The 19,100-nt window shown below is 40.5% G+C and overlaps 1 protein-coding gene across 1 annotated transcript in view; it reads right to left on the reverse strand.

Moving 5' to 3' along the window:
* LOC143404351 (retinal-specific phospholipid-transporting ATPase ABCA4-like) overlaps positions 1–19,100 on the reverse strand; it is a 113,095-nt gene that overhangs the window by 70,661 nt on the left and 23,334 nt on the right. The window contains 1 exon segment of the mRNA XM_076862543.1: positions 6,269–6,358. Within this exon segment, the coding sequence (XP_076718658.1) occupies positions 6,269–6,358 (90 nt within the window).

The raw sequence follows: 19,100 nt of genomic DNA on the forward strand, positions 1-19,100 counted from the left end.
CCGCAGAAATCACCAGCACTGTGACCCGTTCCGGGCTCTGGGCCTCATTGTTTGAGTAGGATGAATGGCGCTTGATCAGTACCCAAAGCCCTAAGTTCCAGCTCATGCAAGACTCAGGGAGCGCCTTAACGGAATCACCTATCAACACTTCTGTAGATCTCCAAGACTTTAATCCGCTCCCATGCAGGTCACTCAGCTGCTACCTACCCATAGCACAATGCCATCACCAGACTCACCCCCACCTCACCAAGCTCCCCCCACCTCACCAGACACCCCAGCGCTGAAAGCAGACCGCTGCCATCATGACTCAACATTCTCGCCATATTAGCTGGGGGCAGTTCCCAGATCAGATCTCCAGCGGCCAGGTACCAATTTCCAACCTTCCCCCCCTCCCAGCGGCGGTGACCCAACACAGTAGCTGCCTGACACAGGTGTGCAGTATGATTAGGGAGTCACCCATGGGAGCCCTGGGGTGAGAGTTTCCTCAATTGGGAACTGCTAGAGGGAGAGACCAGGAACTGGAAAATCTCCAGGCAAGAGAGAGAGAGATAGTACTGGGTGCTCGAGTTATATGAGCAGTCCCAAAAAGAGACCCATGAGGTGCAGGCTCCCTGCAGGGACCAGCAGGTGCCACTCCCCTCATCCAGGCACCCTGCACCAGGACCAGTCTTCCCACCCTGGTTACCTCCACCATCCTGAGGGCAGACACCATCTTACAACAGATGAACCCACCTACTGGATGAGAAGAGAAGCAGGAAAGGTACGGATCTCTAAAGCCAGCTACAACCCCGGTTTCTTACTTCAAGTTGTTTGTTTGTTTGTTTCTTTTTCCTCTTCTACCCCTCTATCCTCTGGCCCTCACATCCTAGCATATGTGAAACCAAGAACTTTGCATGAAATAAGACTTTGAGGACTAAGTCATCTGAATAATACAATATAGAGGTGTTGTACGTGCCCTTTTTCTTTTTCTTTTTATTCTTTCATTTTTCTTTCCCCATCCAAATTTTACTGTTTTAACATCTTGTATTTTTCTAAATACATATGGGTGTTTGTTTTCTGTACTCTACTGTCATCCCACGTATTTGCCTACCCTAAATTACTTCTTGTCTATTCTCTTGCTACTAACCCTCTTCATTAGATTTCTCCTTCACATTTACTAAGATATATTAACTCTATATCCCCACATCCTACCTCCTCAGCATATCATCCTATGCCCCACCCCCCAGTTTATTTTCCACTGTCAGAAACTGTAAACCTTTTTACAAAACTACTGATTATATTTTAGATTATAATTGAATCCAACATTTCTGAACATTGAGACTAAACTGTAAACATCTTAATAACAACAATTGTTCATAGGTGGTATATTGTTGATATTGGAATATGTTAACATTATTAAAAGATATCATTTAACATATCTAATAGTTAACATAACTATGCCACAAAGCAATTCTTAGCAAATACAAAAAAGTAAAGATACTACCATGTATTTTATCAGATCATAATGGAATGAAATTGGAAATCAACAACAAAATAAAAAACAAAAATTACTCCAACACCTGTAGAGTAAACTATATGCTACTGAATGAACAATAGGTTGCAGAAGACATCAAAGAGCAGATTAAAAAATTCTTAGAGGTAAATTAGACCATAAAGACAACATATTGAAATCTCTGGGATACAATGAAAGCAGTACTAAGAGGAAAGTTCACTGTATGGAGTTCATTCCTTAAAAGAAAAACAAGTCAACAAATAAATGACATCACTTTACATCTCAAATCCCTAGAAAAAGAAGAACAAATCAACAGCAAAAGCAGTAGAAGAAAATAAATAATTAAAATTAGAGATGAAATCAAAACAAGAGAAACAATTGAAAAAATTGACAAAACAAAAAGTTGGTTCTTTGAAAAAATAAATAAAATTGACAGACCCTTAGCTACGCTAATGAAGAGGAAGGGAGAGAGGACTCAAATTACCAGCATACATGATGAAAAAGGCAATATCACAACAGACACTACAGAAATACAGAGGATAATTAGAAATTATTTTGAAAAATTATACTCCAATAAAATAGAAGACATTGAAGGCATAGACGAATTTCTTAAGTCAACGATTTGCCCATATTGAATCAGGAAGATATAGACAATTTAAACAGACCAATATCAAGTGATGAAATAGAAGACGCCATCAGAAGCTTACCAACCAAGAAAAGCCCAGGACTGGATGGTTACATGCCGAGTTCTACAAGTCCTTTAAGAAAAACTAATACCAATACTCTTCAATTTATTTCTGGAAATAGAAAAAGAGGCAGCACTTCCAAATTCATTCTATGAGGCCAATATCACCTTGATTCCAAAACCAGGCAAAGACACATCAAAGAAAGAAAACTTCAGACCAATATCTCTAATGAACATAGATGCAAAAATTCTCAATAAAATTCTGGCAAATTGAATACAAAAACATATCAAAAAGATTGTGCACCATGATCAAGTGGGATTCATCCTAGGTATGCAAGGTTGGTTCAACATATGGAAATCAATAAATGCAATTCATCACATCAACAGACTCAAAGATAAGAATCACATGATCATCTCAATAGACACAGAGAAAGTATTTGACAAAATACAGCACCCCTTCATGTTCAAAACACTAGAAAAACTAGGGATAACAGGAACATATCTCAACATCATAAAGGCTATCTATGCTAAGCCCCAGGCCAACATCATTCTAAATGGAGAAAAATTGAAGGCATTCCCTCTAAAAACTGGAACAAGACAGGGATGCCCTCTTTCGCCACTTCTATTTAACATAGTCCTTGAAACACTGGGCAGAGCAATTAGATGAAGGAAATTAAAGTGATATGTATAGAAAAAGAAGAACTTAAATTAGCACTATTTGCTGATGATATGATTCTATACCTAGAAGACCCAAAAAGCTCCATCAGAAAACTTCTAGAACTAATAAATGAATTCAGCAAAGTAGTAGGTTATAAAATCAACACCCATAAATCAAAGGCATTTCTGTATATCAGTGACAAACCCTATGAGAGGGAAATGAGAAAGACTACCACCTTTACAATAGCCTCAAAAAAATAAAATAAATACTTGGGAATCAACTTAATGAAAGAAGTGAAAAGTCTATACAATGAAAACTACAGAACTCTAAAGAAAGAAATCAAAGAAGACCTTAGAATATGGAAAGATCTACCTTGCTCTTGGATAGGCAGAATTAATATTGACAAAATGACCATACTTCCAATAGCACTATACAGATTTAATGCAATTCTGATCAACATCCCAATGGCATTCCTCATAGAAATAGAAAAAGCAATCATGAAATTCATCTGGAAAAATAAGAGACCCAGAATAGCTAAAGCAATCTTTAGCAGGAAGAGTGAAGCAGGTGACATCACTATACCAGACCTTAAACTATACTACAGAGCAACAGCAATCAAAACAGCATCGTATTGGCACCGAAACCAACTGGTAGACCAATGGTACAGAAGAGAGGACACAGAGACTAACCCACAAAATTATAATTATCTTATATTAGACAAAGTTACCAAAAACATGCATTGGAGAAAAGATAACCTCTTCAACAAATGGTGCTGGGAAAACTGGAAATCCATGTGCAATAAAATAAAATTAAACTCCTATCTCTCACCATGCACAAAACTCAACTCAATGTGGATCAAGGACCTAGGAATTAAACCAGAGAGTCTCCATATAATAGATAAAAAAGTAGGCCCTAATCTTTATCATGTGGGATTAGGCCCCAACTTCCTTAATAAACTCTTATAGCACAAGAATTAAAACCAAGAATCAATAAATGGGATGGACTCAAACTAAAAAGTTTCTTCTCAGCAAAAGAAACAATCTCTGAGGTGAATAGAGAGCCTACGTTTTGGGAGCAAATTTTTACCCCTCACACATCAGAGCACTAACCTCTAGGGTATATAAAGAACTCAAAAAGCTAAACACACACACACAAAAAAACAAATAACCCAATCAATAAATGGGCCAAGGACATGAACAAACACTTCTCAGAAGAGGATATTTAATCAATCAATAAATATATGAAAAAGTGTTCATCATCTCTAGCAATTAGAGAAATGCAAATCAAAACTACTGTACGATATCACCTCACTCCTGTCAGAATGGCAGCTATTATGAAGACAAACAACAATAAGTGTTGGTGAGGATATGGGGGAAAAGGCACACTCACACATTGTTGGTGGGACTGCAAATTGGTTCAGCCAATATGGAAAGCAGTATGGAGATTCTTTGAAAAACTTGGAATGGAACCACCATTTGACCCAGCTATCCCTCTCCTTGGTCTATACCTAAAGGACTTAAAAACAGCATATTACAGGGACACAGCCACATCAATGTTTATAGCAACACAATTCACAATAGCTAAACTGTGGCACCAACCTAGATGCTCTTCAGTAGATGAATGGATTTTAAAAATGTGGCATATATACACAATGGAATTTTAATCAGCAATAAAAGAGAATAATATCATGGCATTTGCAGGTAAATGGATGGAGTTAGAGAAGATAGTGCTAAGTGAAGTTAGCCAATCTCCAAAAAAAAAAAAAAACAAATGGTGAATGTTTTCTCTGATATAAGGTGACTGACTCATAGTGGGGTAGTGAGAGGGAGCATGGGAGGAATAGATGAATTCTAGATAGGGCAGAGGAGTGGGAGGGGGGAGGGAGTTAGCAATAATGATGGAATGTGATGGACATCATTATCCAAAGTACATGTATGAAGACACTAATTGGTGTGAACATTCTTTATATACAGAGATATGAAAAATTGGGTTCTAAATGTGTAATAAGAATTGTGATGCATTCCGCTGTTATGTATTTAAAAAATAAAAGCAATTAATAAAGAAAAAAAAGAGCAAGAATTAGGAAACAGTAAAATTGAATTAGGAATACCTCAGACATAATATACTTGATAAAAATCAATCTTAGAAAATAACTGAAATAAAAATTGTAGTAATTTTTCTAGTAAAGAAAAAATACATATAAAGAATAAATTTAAATTTACAAAATTAAAAACTATATCTTGTAATCAAAATTTGTGTATGTTTGTGTGTATATGCAAAACTTGAAAGGAAAAAGACACTATTCACATTTCTTTTCTCAATGTTGCTATTGTAAGTTATTCTGTTGTCTTATTTATATACTTTCAATTATCTTAGAAGGTGAAGCATTAAAATTATGAAAATTATAATAACTGATAAAATATTTCAAATACAAATTATAAGTAAGCACTATACATAATTATAAAATAATAAATTTAAAGTTCTCAAATAAATGGAAATATAGAGAAAATATAGATGATCAAAATGTTAAGCATTATAGATTGAAAATTATTAATAATAGATATTAATATATTAATGGTATTTTTGTCTGATGTGAACTTATGGATAATTAAAGTGTCTTTTCTTTGACTGGAATTTTAATATTTTGTACAGTGGAAACATATCACTTTTTATTAAATGGAAATTAGTTCTTTTGATTAAAAAAAAAAAACACAGATTCTAATCTTGCAATTTTCCAAGTTGTCTGAGCCTAAGCCAGCCGGGAATACTGAAGAAAGAAAACCATGTCTCACAGTTTGCCTTATTTCATAATAATCACATCTGAGAATTGCTTTTTTCACATCTCTCTTCCCTGTTGTATGTATATTTCATGAGGCAACAACTGTGTTTGTCTATTCATCACTATATCTCCAGCCTCAACCAACTACTGAGCAGAAGAATCAGGTGTTAATTAAAATGTGCACATATTTTATAAACAACACAAAAAGTCACTTATTTGGGGCATGAAATTATATTGAAGGAGTTGATATTGGTAAAGCACTTAGGAGTAAAGCTGATAAGCATCATATAAGGATGTGCAACTATTCTTATATATATTTATGTAGATCTTAAGATCATAAAAGAAAAATGGGCCATCTCAGTACTGGAAAACCTTACATTTAATGGTAAGTTCTCTGAGGATTTGTGCAGACCAGGCAAGTTGCTTATTTCCAGGGCTATTTTTTTCCAGGTAGAGAATCATAAGGATGGTTCTTTTCTTTTATGTACTACCTAGGAGCAGACAATTAAAGAGATGAGCAGATCCTTTGAAGTTGCAGGATGTAAATAACCTATGTATTTCACTTTGAACAGGAGTGAGTGCCATTATTTGACATACTAAGTGTGCTAAAATTGTGTAAAACAAAATTAAAATTACCAGCATCAGGCTACTTACTCCTTGAATTCTTGGAGGTAGATCAGATACTATTTTTCTCCAGGCTCTCAAGTCAATGCCTTGAGAATTGCTATCTAGGAGTGTGGGAAGCTTAATTGACAGGACAAAAAAAAAATATGTATGTAGTTATATATACATACATGGGCACTCTCTGATCCTGTGTGTGCTTTCAAATGATTCCCTCTCTTCTTTCTGATTGCAGGAATTTTCTGTTAGATTGCTTTCTGTTATGGTTTAGATGTGTTATCCCCCAATAGCTCACGTGTGAGCTATTGCAAGAAGGTTCAGAGAAGAAATGATTGGATTACAAGAGCCTTGACCCAACCAATAAATGATTCCCCTGATAGGAATTAATTAAGTGGTAACTGAAGCGGTAGGGTGTGGCTGGAGGAAGTGGGCATTGAGGGCATGGCTTTGGGCATATATTTGTATCTGGCAAATGGAGTCTTTCTCCCTCTCTGCTTTCTGATCATCATATGAGCTACTTCCCTCTACCACACTCTTCCACCATATTATTCAGCCTCATCTCAAACCCCAAGGGATATAGCCTGCTGACTATGGGTTAAGACCTTTGAAACTGTGAGCCCTCAAATAAACTTCTCCTCTTCTACAGTTGTTCTGGTCAGATCTTTTATTCACAGCAGTGAAAAAAGCTGACCAAAACACTCTTGGAAAGAGAATTCTTTAATTGAGAAAAATGACAGGCACTAGTTCCAAACTTCCCTGCTGAGATAGTCACTCATGTTTTCATAATGACAATACACCCATGAAATAGTGAATACTGGTTTAGTGACACCAAGCAACACCAAGGAAAGCAGAACACAGCTGCTGGCATGTGAGGAAGGCTGCTGTGGTGACACCCACATTTCAACCTTAGGGCTTTATAGACATAGCCAGGTGCCTTCTTCAGTCACATCTTCCCTCCCCCCTTGTATCGCTTTCCTGTTGGTGTCCTTGGTTCAACACTATTCCATCATGGAAGATTCCACCAGGTACATCACTTTGCTTTGTAAACTACTGTTGGCAGGAATCAGAGAGAAGTCCCTTGCCAGTTCTCCAGGTGAGAACAGTGTTCAGGTAACCCAAGCCCACTGGACAACTCAGACCTGTTTGTACATTTTTCATTTTGATAGGGAAGGTGGAAGCCCTCAAGTTTGCTGTCTCTAAGCCCCAGAGTCTGAAGTGAACACCATTTTCTGAAAACCAAGTTCAAGTCCTGATGGACATTATTCTTCAGTTTCAGTACTGATTGAATCACTGATACCTTATGAGAGTTTTTTAGGAAGCTGAAGCAGTGGTGCACACCTGTAATCCTAGCAATTTGGGAGGCTGATGCAGGCGGATTGCCAAGTTTGAGGCCACGCTGGGCAACTTAGTGAGATCCTATCTCAAAATTAAAAAATAAAAATGGTTGGGGATGTAACTCAGTGATAGAGTGCCCTTGGGTTCAGTACTGGGGGCAGGGGAAATTCTTTCATAACTGAGTTCTGAGATTTAAAATAGTGATTATCAAATTCAAGAGTGTGCCTTGAGTAGTAAAACCTTGACTTGTAATTCTCATTCAAGTGTTGTAGACCACAAGCCACAAGCCTTGGCTTTTTATCTGCCAGTGAGGTTCTGTTGAATGATGGCAGCGGCACCAGTTGAGCTTGCAACAAAGCTGAGAAGCAGGTGGAATTAGGTATTGACCACCAGATCCCCATTTTTAGCCCTGTATCTTTGTCCCCTTTCCTCCCTGCTATAGGTGCAAGAGCCCTAGTATTCTCTCTGATCCTGAAACCATGAAATAAATTTAGGTACACTCAGCAGACATTAGCATTTCAGGCTTATTTTCTAAGTATAAAATAAAAGAATTTGTTATGCATGAAAAATGTAAAACAGACCTGACAGGGGAGGAATATTCCAGAGGAAGCAGCTGCAAAGCTGCCATTGCTGCCACACCACTGAGAAGCATCTTTACCTGAGCACAGGGCCTATGCATTGGTCTTGCCAGGACTTCTTTTTAAATTCCTTGAAAATACCTTCAGTGTATCTGGGAAGAGCACTTTAGATCCTATTTTTCCTGTAAGGGCTAAGTGAAGTGAGTAGGAAGGGACTAAGCAAACAGGTAAAAATGTGTGATGATGGAAAGTTATCATAAGTCCTGGGGATCCTCTCTCCTGACTATCTTCCTAGATTATTAGGTACATAAAAGGATGGAAGGGACCTATCAATACAGTGCCATGTGTGATTTTTTATTCTGATCTGGACAATCCAGGTGTAATAATGGAGTAAGTGGACACAGACCACACACTGGATAACACGGAGGAATTATTAAATTTTGTTGGGTGTGATCCTAGCATTGCAATTTTGTTAAGACAAATAAGACCATCTCTTCTAGAGATAATTACAAAGCATGTACTGGTGAAATGGTATGTTGTCTATGATTGACTGTAAAAACTTTATCGGGGAGCGGGGAAGAGAGAACCATTAAAATAAGAACTAAGCCAAATGTTGATAATACTTATATCATTCACTTCACTTTTATACAGTGCTGGACACACATGACTTCTCCGGCCTTCTGGTGTTGTGAATTAAACCCAGGGGTGCTGAACCACATCCACATTTTATTTTGAGTGGGGTCTTGCTGAGTTGCTTAGGGCCTCACTAATTGCTGAGTCTGGCTTTGAACTTGAGATCCTCCTGCCTTAGCCTCCCGAGCAGCTAGGATTGCAGACGTGCACCACCATGCCTGGCTCTCCATCCCTCTTACCTGCCTCTCCTCCACTAGGCCGGACTTCTGCCTCTCCTCACATATCTGTCTTTTGCATGTCCCTGGGTTCTGTACTACATTTCCCTTCTTCCTTTGCCTGGCAGACTCCTATTCTTTCAAGTCTCAATCCTAACACAACTAACTATGGGAAAGACAGTTCTCCCAGGTAGCTTTAGATGTCCCTTTTTCTATGCCTCTATGCACTTTGCCCTGTAGGTTCCCTGAAAGTGACTTGTTGATTTCCCTCCTTACCTTATTCAGCAGTGGTGATTATTCTTTTGTTTTCCTCTCATCTGTCTCTCTTGGAAACTCTGAGCCCCATGTAGAAAGGAAATGACAGTAGTCACCCAAATAATATGGCAAATAAATGAATGCTCTTATTATAGCAACAAGCAGATTTATTGTAATTGTTTGCATACCTGATAGTCTGTAAAATGGTATGCTTGTTAAGGACAAGGAATTTCTTTCTTAAAAAAAAAATTATTTTTATTTTAATTTTTCAGTTGTAGACAGATCTTTATTTTATTTACCTTCATGTGGTACTGAAGTACCAGTGCCTCATTCATGCTAGGCAGGCCCACTGAGCTACAACCAGACACTAGGATTTTACATTTTAATTTTTGTGTTGCTTAAGCTTCTTATCCATTGAATTTTTCTGTAGTAGCTCAGGAGAAATTTGTGAATCATAAATCCCATGTATTAGGAGGTGGAATGAGTTTGCCTTAGAGACTATGGTATACTCATCAATGTCAGATTAAAGAAATGTTAGGTAACACGTCTGCTTTTAAGTTGCCTTTAAAAAAAAAAAAAAAAAAGAGTAGGGCTGGCATTGTGGCTCAGTGGCAGAGTGCTTGCCGCACACGTAGGAGGCACTGGGATCGATCCTTAGCACCACATAAAAATAAATAAATAACATACAAGGATTGTGTCCATCTACAACTAAAAAAAAAAAAAAAAAAAAATTAAAGAATAAATAAATTTTAGTATTTCGTATTTTAAGTCAAATTCCCTTATTTTGATGTTCTATTAGAAAGAAATATACAGTGAAGAAATAGTAATGACTTCTTGGAAATTCATAATTATTCAATTTTAATAATTCCAGTGAATTATTATTATTATTATTATTTTAAATATTTATTTTATTGGTTGTTCTTTGATATAAAGAGAGCAACCAAGATCAGAACAGGGAAGAAGAGCATGAGGAAAAGATTAACATTTAACAGAGACAGACGAGTGGGGTGGGAGAGAGGGAGAGAGAAGGGAAACTGTATGGAAATGGAAGGAGACCCTCATTGTTCCAGTGAATTATTAAATTGTTGACCAGTTAGTTCTGAATCTGACATAGAATACTTAGGCCTTTGTTTTTGCCTTTAAGATAACAAAAGTAAGAGCAACTTACTTCCGTGAACTACAGGTAAAGCTCTCCCTGCTCTCTGCCCCACCCTTCACCAAAGGGTAATCACTATTAAAAATGTGGTGTAAATCTTTCTATTGTTTTGTTCCCTAAAGAAAAGGAGGACAGTAAAACATCATGTTCCTGAACACTCTCTTTGTCTTCCCCCAAATTTAGCTAAGATAGGGGAACAATGAGATTAAATCTGGGCTGGGAAGTCCAGATACATATTATCTTGGAGGACATGGGCTTTCTCTAGGCACACTAGGAACTAGAGCAAATTAGTATTATCTGGAGAAGTTACTTTCTTTCTTCTTAAATGAATTCAACCTTTATTTAATTAATTAATTTATTTTTATGTGGTGCTGACGATCGAACCCAGGGCCTCACCTGTGCTAGGCAATTGCTTTACCACTGAGCCACAACCCTGGCCTCTAGAAGTTACTTTCTTGCATGTACACCAGAAGAGTTGTTCCCTGTGATGCTGGTCCTATAAGCAAACTAAGCAAGCTAATGCTGGTGATGTCACTGCTTCTTAACAACTCCTCTCAGAGTGGGGACAGGCATGGAACTGAGGGCGCTATGGAAAGAATACATGCCACACATCCAGCCAGCCACCGCTGGACAGAACACCATAAGTAGGCACCGTTTGGCAAAACACTGTGAGGGGCATAGAAGCTGTCCACCTGTTGCCACTAAATTCTTCTTGGTGCAGTCACTGATCTCTTGTTAGCTTTCCCCAATAAACCGCATGTCTCCTATACTGTTTCCGGGTACTTTCTTTGGCTTTCCCACAACCTAGCACAGTTGGACTGGGTAAACATGCAATTTAATATTTATTAAATTTATTAAATTTAATTCTAAAGCTTTTTCTTTGTATTTTGGAACCTTTTTTTCTTTTTTAATTCAAGTTTCAAACGTTTTTGTAGGTTTCTGCAAAGCTTATGGCCATAAGGTGCTATGCCTAATACCTCAGGGACCAAGGGATTAAACGGCCACCCCAACCCATCCTCACTCCACCTCAACTGGCAAGAATCAACTTATCTGAAACCACTTCTCCTCATCCAGAAAGCCTTCCTTCATCAACCTCTGCTTCCTGCCTCCTTCCCCATGGATAAGATGCTCCTCCTAGCTGCTACTATAATTAATTCTTACCACATTTATTTATCACTTTTATATCAGTTTGCTGTTATTTTTTCATGTGTCTGTCTTTCAGCAAAACTGTAAGCTCAGTAAGTGTAGGAATGGACTTTATTTTGTTTTCATCTTCAGAGCATGTACACAGTAGGCACTCAATGAATATGTGTTGTATTCATGAATAAATAAACAATGATTAAGTAGAAAAGAGAATCTACTGAGATGAGCGCTTCCATGAGAAGTGTCTCTACTAGGTTTGATGGTGTCTTCCAGGGAGGGAGAAGTCTGTTGCACCTAAGGACATGAAGGTGACATTTGAGCTGAGACAAACTGATAATTGGGAGGTGAGGGCAGTGTCTGTGGACTGAAGGGGAGAGCCAGGAATTCCAGGTGGAGAGAAAAATGTGAAGATAGCCAACAAGAGAGTGAGACTAGAGAGAGTCAGATAAGAACAAGTCCAGGAATTAGGGGGAGAGTGGATGGGGGAGGGGCCACAGCTCAAGATGCATTTTGTGTCTGGTTAACACTTCCTTTTTGTTGTTGTTGTTTGTTTGTTTTGTTTTGTTTCTTTTTGGTACCAGGAAATGAACCCAGGGGCACTTAAACTCTGGGCCACATCCCCACATTTTTTAATTTTTATTTTTAAAAACATGAAATAGTCTCACTAGACTGCTTGCAGCCTTGCTAGGTTGCTGAGGCTGACTTTGAATCTGTGATCTTTCTGTCTCAGCCTCCTTAACCACTGGGATTACAGGCATGATCCATCACACACAGCTAATGCTTTCTTTTAGACCTTGTCAATTATTTAATAATATTTATTAATCAAATATTGACTAAGCTCTAGCTATGTGCCTGGAACACTGGCTGCAATTGTCTTCCCAGTTCAATTCAATGGAGATGGTAAATAATGAGGGTCTCATACTCACTTTTCATTTGAGATACCACTTACATCGCAGAAGGGTATCAAACCCCAAGAGCCTTCTACCTGTACCTGTTTACCAGTGGTCTGACTGGGATTGCTACATATTATAAAACAACTTTCCCAGAGCTCTTTTCTCCTTTTAATTCCTTCCAGCATTATCTATTTAAATTCATAGGAATTGTTCCTGCCAAAAGAGTCCAAAGAACCGGAAGACACTGCAAGTTCATTTAAATAACAATGTGGAAACATTTCTGGAAAAAAGGTCAGACCAAAATGGCAAATATCATCACCCACACCCCACAACTTCCTACACCAACAAGTTCTGTGAATTTTCCAAATAACAATCCTTCCGTGTCCCTATTGAGCTCAGTACTGCCAACCCAAGGTCAAGGTCTGATTAGATCTCTTATGGAAGATGGGATATACAAACAGGGCTGTGGAAGGCATAGTCTCCATCAACTGCGGTTGGTTTGAGCAATCCCTGAAACTTGCTCTTGTATTAAGAAATTGATAACAAGGCCCTCACAGGTAGCAAGAAGATTTTTGTCTCCATGAAGCCTCTGCTTTGGTTCTTTAGAAACTAAAAAGATGTCTCTCCTTTGGGGTTGTGTAATATTTTTTACATATGCAGAATAAATCATATTGGCTCCTAAAAAGTCTTGGCATTTGCTGATGCTTTGGATCCCATGAGTCAATCCAACAGATGTAACATCATCAGCACATGGAAAGAACATCTTAGAAGTTTTTTTGTTTTGTTTTGTTTTGTTTTTTTGTTGTTGTTTGATTTACTTTCTCTGATTCAAAGACAATCTGGAAGCAGTATTAATTTCTAAGTTGAGGATATACCTAATATAAAGGTAATTAGGTAGCCTCAAGTTAAAAGTGTCTGTATTTGATGACATAGTTTCTGGAAGGTTCTAGAGCTGGGGATGGGTGGTTGTCTTGAAAACACTCAGACAAGAGGTAAAGAGCAGACAGCTGAAGACAGAGTGCTGGGCTACTGGGTTAAGCTCTGGGCTGCTGCTGCAGGAAGCCCAGATTTATCCGGGAGGGAAGTTGTTGCTGGGCAACTGAGAGAATGTGGCTCTGAAGCATGTTTGTTGCAACCTGACAGTTGTTAAGCATCAGATGAAAAGAGAGGAAGCTGCCTCAGTGGTGAGGGGGCAACCAGAAGGGGTGCCCTGAGTACTAGGAAATGCGTCATGAGTGGAGAATTCCGACTCAGTCACTGGGAGGGGTGGGGGGACATGCCCAAACTGTTTCTCCTGGGGGAGGTCACTGAGACATACTGTCTCCCCACTCTGGAGGAATAGTGTCTGAACCAGAGGGTGGGCTCTGGGGTATATGAACAGACAAGTGATGGGACTCTTTTGGCTCAACAAGAAACTAGGTCTTTTTCTCTCCACAGGGTCTTCTGTCCTGGTATCTGTGGCTGATGAAAGCAAAACTGAGCTTGGAATCTAGAGTCAGTTTAAGGTCACTCCACAAGAGAGACCACCCCCTAGTCTGAGGGGGGTCACAGGAAGGAGCCAAGGGGCCGCTAGGAAAATGGGGAAATTCTTGCTTTGATAAGAACAAAATGGTTTTGGTTTCAAAGTACTTTTCCATCTCTTCCCTAATGTGAAACTCTACATGTGTAGAGCAGGTCTTATTGTCTCAATTTTACAGATGGGGGATGGAATCCCCTTTGAATGACAGCAAGTTAGCTGTCAGCCCAGAGCCAGGAAACAGTCTCCAGGTCATTGGCAGATGCTGGTGTGCCCCAGTGAGCTGCCCAGCACTCTGATCTTACCAAGGGTCCCAGGCTCAGCGAAGGGGGGTGGTGATGACTTCATAAAGAGAATTAAGGAGGACTCTAGCTATATTAAGACCTTTTATGAAAAGACACATATTAGTAGAAGGGAGCAAAGAAATTTTAATGCAGAAGCTTCTAACCTAGAGTTGGCTTCAGTGGCCCCTGTGTGTCCTGTGGGAACTTACATTCCCTAGGGAAAATATGCAGCACTGGTGTTAGAGTCTCAAAGGTGATTCTAATCCATAAAAAGGTGAAGAACTGGGCTGGGGTTGTGGCTCAGTGGTCAAACACTTACCTCACATATGTGAGGCACTAGGTTCAATTCTTAGCACCACATATAAATAAACGAATAAAACAAAGGTCCATCAACAACTAAAAAAATATTTTAACAAAATGGTGAAGACCTACTGTTCTGTAGAGCTGGGAGATATCTGAAGCCAAAATCCTTTCTAAAACTGATTTATGCTGGAGAAAACCTCATGCCTGTCCAGTGGGAGCACAGACTGTAGTGCTCACCCTATATTTACTGAATAAAGGCAGAGAACTCAGGTCCCATTACTCTAAGTAACAGCTTTTCTACAGTCTTATCCTACATTGCTTTGGTTTTGACCTCTTCATAATTTTTTCTTTTTAAATCCTTAAAATTAACATCTGATCTGTCATGAAAACATGGCCCTGGACTGCTGCACACCTGGAGCCTCAGAGAAACCAAAGCAGGCAAATGACAAGCCGTAGGCCTCGTCTGCCTTTAGATTAAAGGTCTTCGCCTCAATTTCCTGTGGAAATCTACTCACCCAGGTAAACTTTGATTGCCATAAGTAGATATTTGTAGATGTGGGGAAAAAAAAATACTCATGCTATAAATCAAATGTACTTGCTGGGGCTTCATAATTGAAAAACACAAAACAAACCCTATTTTCTGGCTCAGTTTTGTTTCTGTCCCACAGCCCTGCTGACCCCTGGTGCTGCAGGAACAGGGCCTCTCGCTTTCTTCTCCCCTCCCAAAGCCCTCACGCAGAAAGAAGTAGGAGAAAGTTGACATTCCAAAGATTTAGAAATCGGAAGAAAAAGGAAATCATGAAGTGAAGTCATTAATAGGGCCTCAATGGAAGATCCTGGAGACGCTGGGGGCTTTCCCGGAGACTCGTGATAATAGCAGTATCCACCCCAAAATTGAAATGTGTAGTTAATATTTAACAAATTGCAGCAAATGACCCTGGAGAGCAGTGAGCACGGCCAGCTCTCACAGGGCAGTGTGCAGTCTAACCCTGTTTATTCACGAAGCTTCAGGAATTTAGGGAGCACATCCAAGAATGAAGCAGGACATTGATAGGAGCATGTAGTCAGGACCCCAAGACTGAGTCCTTTCTTCTCTGGAATGCAGTGTTCAGCCAGCCCGTGGTCCCAGGGACATGGGTACAATGGAGTCAGAAAAGTCAAAACCACAGCAGAGTAGGGGCAAAAGGAAAGAAAGCTGAATCATGCCACTCTGGGAGTGTTTGCAAAGCAGGGAACTGTGAGCCAAAAGGCCAGATTTCCTCCATCAACATCCCCGGAGAAGGGGGAGGGGAGGGAAACTCAGATTTCCCAGCAGTATGGCAGGTCTTGGCACCCGCCTCAATTCCCCCCGCTGAACTTCCACAAATAAACATTCAAGCAGAAGGGACAGATTTGCTTCTCAGCAAGATTTCAAAGCTGTGCACCAGAGTTGGAGAGAAAACAGGAAGGATCACAGGGGGAGGAGGAGGAGGAGGGGCAGGCCTGCCTGGGGCCAGATCAGATGGGAAACCTCCCAACCCCTCACCCGAAACTGACGAAACTGACGCACCATTTTTTATGAGGTGCGAACATTTCAGGTAGTGTTGGCAGTAATGATACCTTGGGCCCAGTTCAGGGCTGCTGGGTTTCAAGCTGGGGGCGTTAAACCCGAAAAGGCCCCAGGTAAAGACAAGCTCCTTTAAGCTGTCACATGGGAGGTGAAACCAAGAGGAGCTGAATTTCCTTGCATCTGGTTTCTGGCTCCTTTCCCAGCTCACCTAGGTCACCAATTCATGTGTATGTGCACAAGTGTGCAAGAGAGCCTGTGTCATCATGCACGAGTGGATGTGTGAATGTGTGCAAGTGCACCTATGTGGATGGGTGGGGTGGAGGAAGGTTGTGGGTACTGCCTTGGGATTATTTGAGGATGACGTGACACTCACTTTTGACCTCTGAGGGACTGAGGAAAAACACAGCTGGTCCCAGTTGGTGCTAACCAACCCCCTCCCATTCTCTCAGCTCCACAGGTTTCCCGGTCTGGGAGGTTGCACCCCCCCACACACACACACTCCCATCCCTGCTCCTTACACAGCAGGGGCAGGTGCTGTCACAGTGGTTTACTGATATTTCCCCTCTTTCTTTGTTAATGATAACTGACTTGGCATTTAATAAAAACTTATTTACACATTGGCTACATACACATGAGAAACAGCCCAGGAGAACAGACTGCTCAGCACTCCCTTGCTGAAAGTAAGTGTGGATGTGCGCCAACCAGCTGCAATAACAGCCTGGGCCCAGAGAGGCCGGCCTGTGCTTCTCTCATAGGGTCGGCAGTTGGCCCTGTGCCTCTCTGTGCCTGCCTCAGGGTCATTTTCCTAAAAACATGAATAGGATGAGTACAGGAGCAATAAAGTAAAAATCCCACCCTAATGCCTGCTATTTCTTTTAAGTTATTTATTTGTAATTTTTTTAAAAATTAGCTGCTCTATCCATTTGCCCAACTTTCAGCACATTTCAAAGGGCACCAGAGGACTAGATGGGGTGCTGGTTCTTTGGGGCCCATCTGCATGTTCTGGTCAGGTCTTTCCCTACAGAGGTGGAAGCAGGAGTGAAAGGTTGGTAGGTAGGGACAGTCCTCAGAGGCCACCAGAGGCTCACCTTTTCTGGGTGTTCTCTAGAGTCTCTGGGTTCACTCTCCATCTGCAACTCTCTGACTTTGTAAAGAGAGTAGGAGGAGGAAGCATCTCTACAGTGCTTCAGTCTCATTGGTGATCAAATGAAATGCTTTGAAGCCTCAGAGGCATTTGAGGGTATAAGAATTGTACAATTCTTACTGCGCTTGGTTCATAAAACCAGAGATGTAAGTCAAACTCCTATGTTGTAGGTCAGTGATTCTCATCCCCAGCTGGACTTCGGAATTATGGGGAAAGCTCTAAAAAATACTGAAATTCAAAGTTGTATCAACAAACTCAGAATCTTTGGGGTTGGGGCCGGGCAGGTGTAGTTTTTAAAGCTCTTTAAGTGATTCCATGTGCAGCAAAGTCTAGGAAGTGCTGTCCTGAGGGACAGATGTTGGTGCTGGTCTTTCTAAGCTATGCTGCGGTGAACCAGCTTAGTTGCTCATCTCCAATCTGTGAGTTCAGTGAGGATGGGAGGCTCATGGCTCGAACCTTGGCCTTGGTGCAGGGGCTGGTGCCTGGCAGCTGTCTGCTATAGGTGTGAGCATGTGAACACACATGGAGGTGGTATGCAAGCACCCAAGACCTACAAGAAGAGGTTAGTGGGGCAATTGGCCAAAGTTAGCCTCTGCTTTCTGAACTCAAGCACTTATCAGGGCAGCCCATAAGGACAGAAGGAAAGACATCTGGTCTAAGAAGTAGCTTTTTAAAGTCAGTGGTCTGTTGGGGGTTTACTGCAGTTTACATCTTGAGTGTTTCCCAAAGGTGTATGTGTTAAATTCTTGGTCCCCAGTTTGGTGTTACTGGGAGGTGGTGGCACCTTTAAGAGGTAGGGGCTAGTGGGAGGTCTTTGGGTCCTTGGGAGGAGATAGCGGGACCCCACTCCATTCTCTCCACCTCCCTCTCTCATTTGTTTATTGGCCATGGGGTGAGCAGTTTTGCTCTACACATGTTTCTGCCATGATGTGCAACCTTACCACGAGTCCAAAAGCAATGGGGCAACTAAACATGGACTGGAACCTCCAAAAGTGTGAACTAAAATAAACCTTTTTTCTTTATAAGTTGTTTTTTTTTTTTTTCAGGTATTTGTAATAGTAATGGCAATCTGATCAACACAAATTCCAGTCACTAATGGAAAATTTTGCCCAGGTGCCCCCTTATCCTGCAACACACAGGATTGTCTCTCAGAATTGATGGTCATGTCCCAGGAAGTAAATTTATCAGCAGCCAAGGTGCTTCAAGAAGAGAAGCATGACCTGGTCTTCCTCTTACTGACAAGAATATTGCAAAGTACTGGGCACCTAAGCAACCAGGCCCCTGCTTACCCCAGCTTGCTGGTACCCTTCATTCTGTTCCATGGGAGCACACAGGTCTTGGCTCTGCAACACAGGCACTGTCTCCTGGCTATCTGGGTAAAACTGCCCAGAATAAGGCACCTTTGTCATCTTACTCTTCTATCTAATTATTAAACAAACCAAAGAGTGAATCTAAAATCAGTTCCCTTTTGAAACTGGACTGAGATGTTTGGACCACATTGCTTTTTATTCTTTCTGCACCAAAGAAAGCCTAGAGACCTTTTCTGAGGCCCAGACCCTGAGCAGTGGGGGCATCCCCAGATTCTGACCCCTCTTCCCTACTTTGGAGACCTACCTGATGAGCTAGGGAAATGTGTAGAGTAGCTTCCAAGGGAAAGCCCAGTTTCAAAGGGATTCAGAGTGAAAGAGTGGGGTCTTGAAACTGTGGGGTCTTGTTTTGTTTTGTTTCATTTTTTCAAGCCTTAAAATCAAGCTGAGAGTGGGTTTTCTGGAGACTTGAGAGAGCAAGCAAAAAGTAGACAAAATTCCTTAATCAATTCTTAGAACTGACATTTCTCACAACACAGTTCCAGAAATTAAAA

This window comes from Callospermophilus lateralis, chromosome 7 (genome assembly GCF_048772815.1).
Source record: "Callospermophilus lateralis isolate mCalLat2 chromosome 7, mCalLat2.hap1, whole genome shotgun sequence".
NCBI lineage: Eukaryota > Metazoa > Chordata > Mammalia > Rodentia > Sciuridae > Callospermophilus > Callospermophilus lateralis.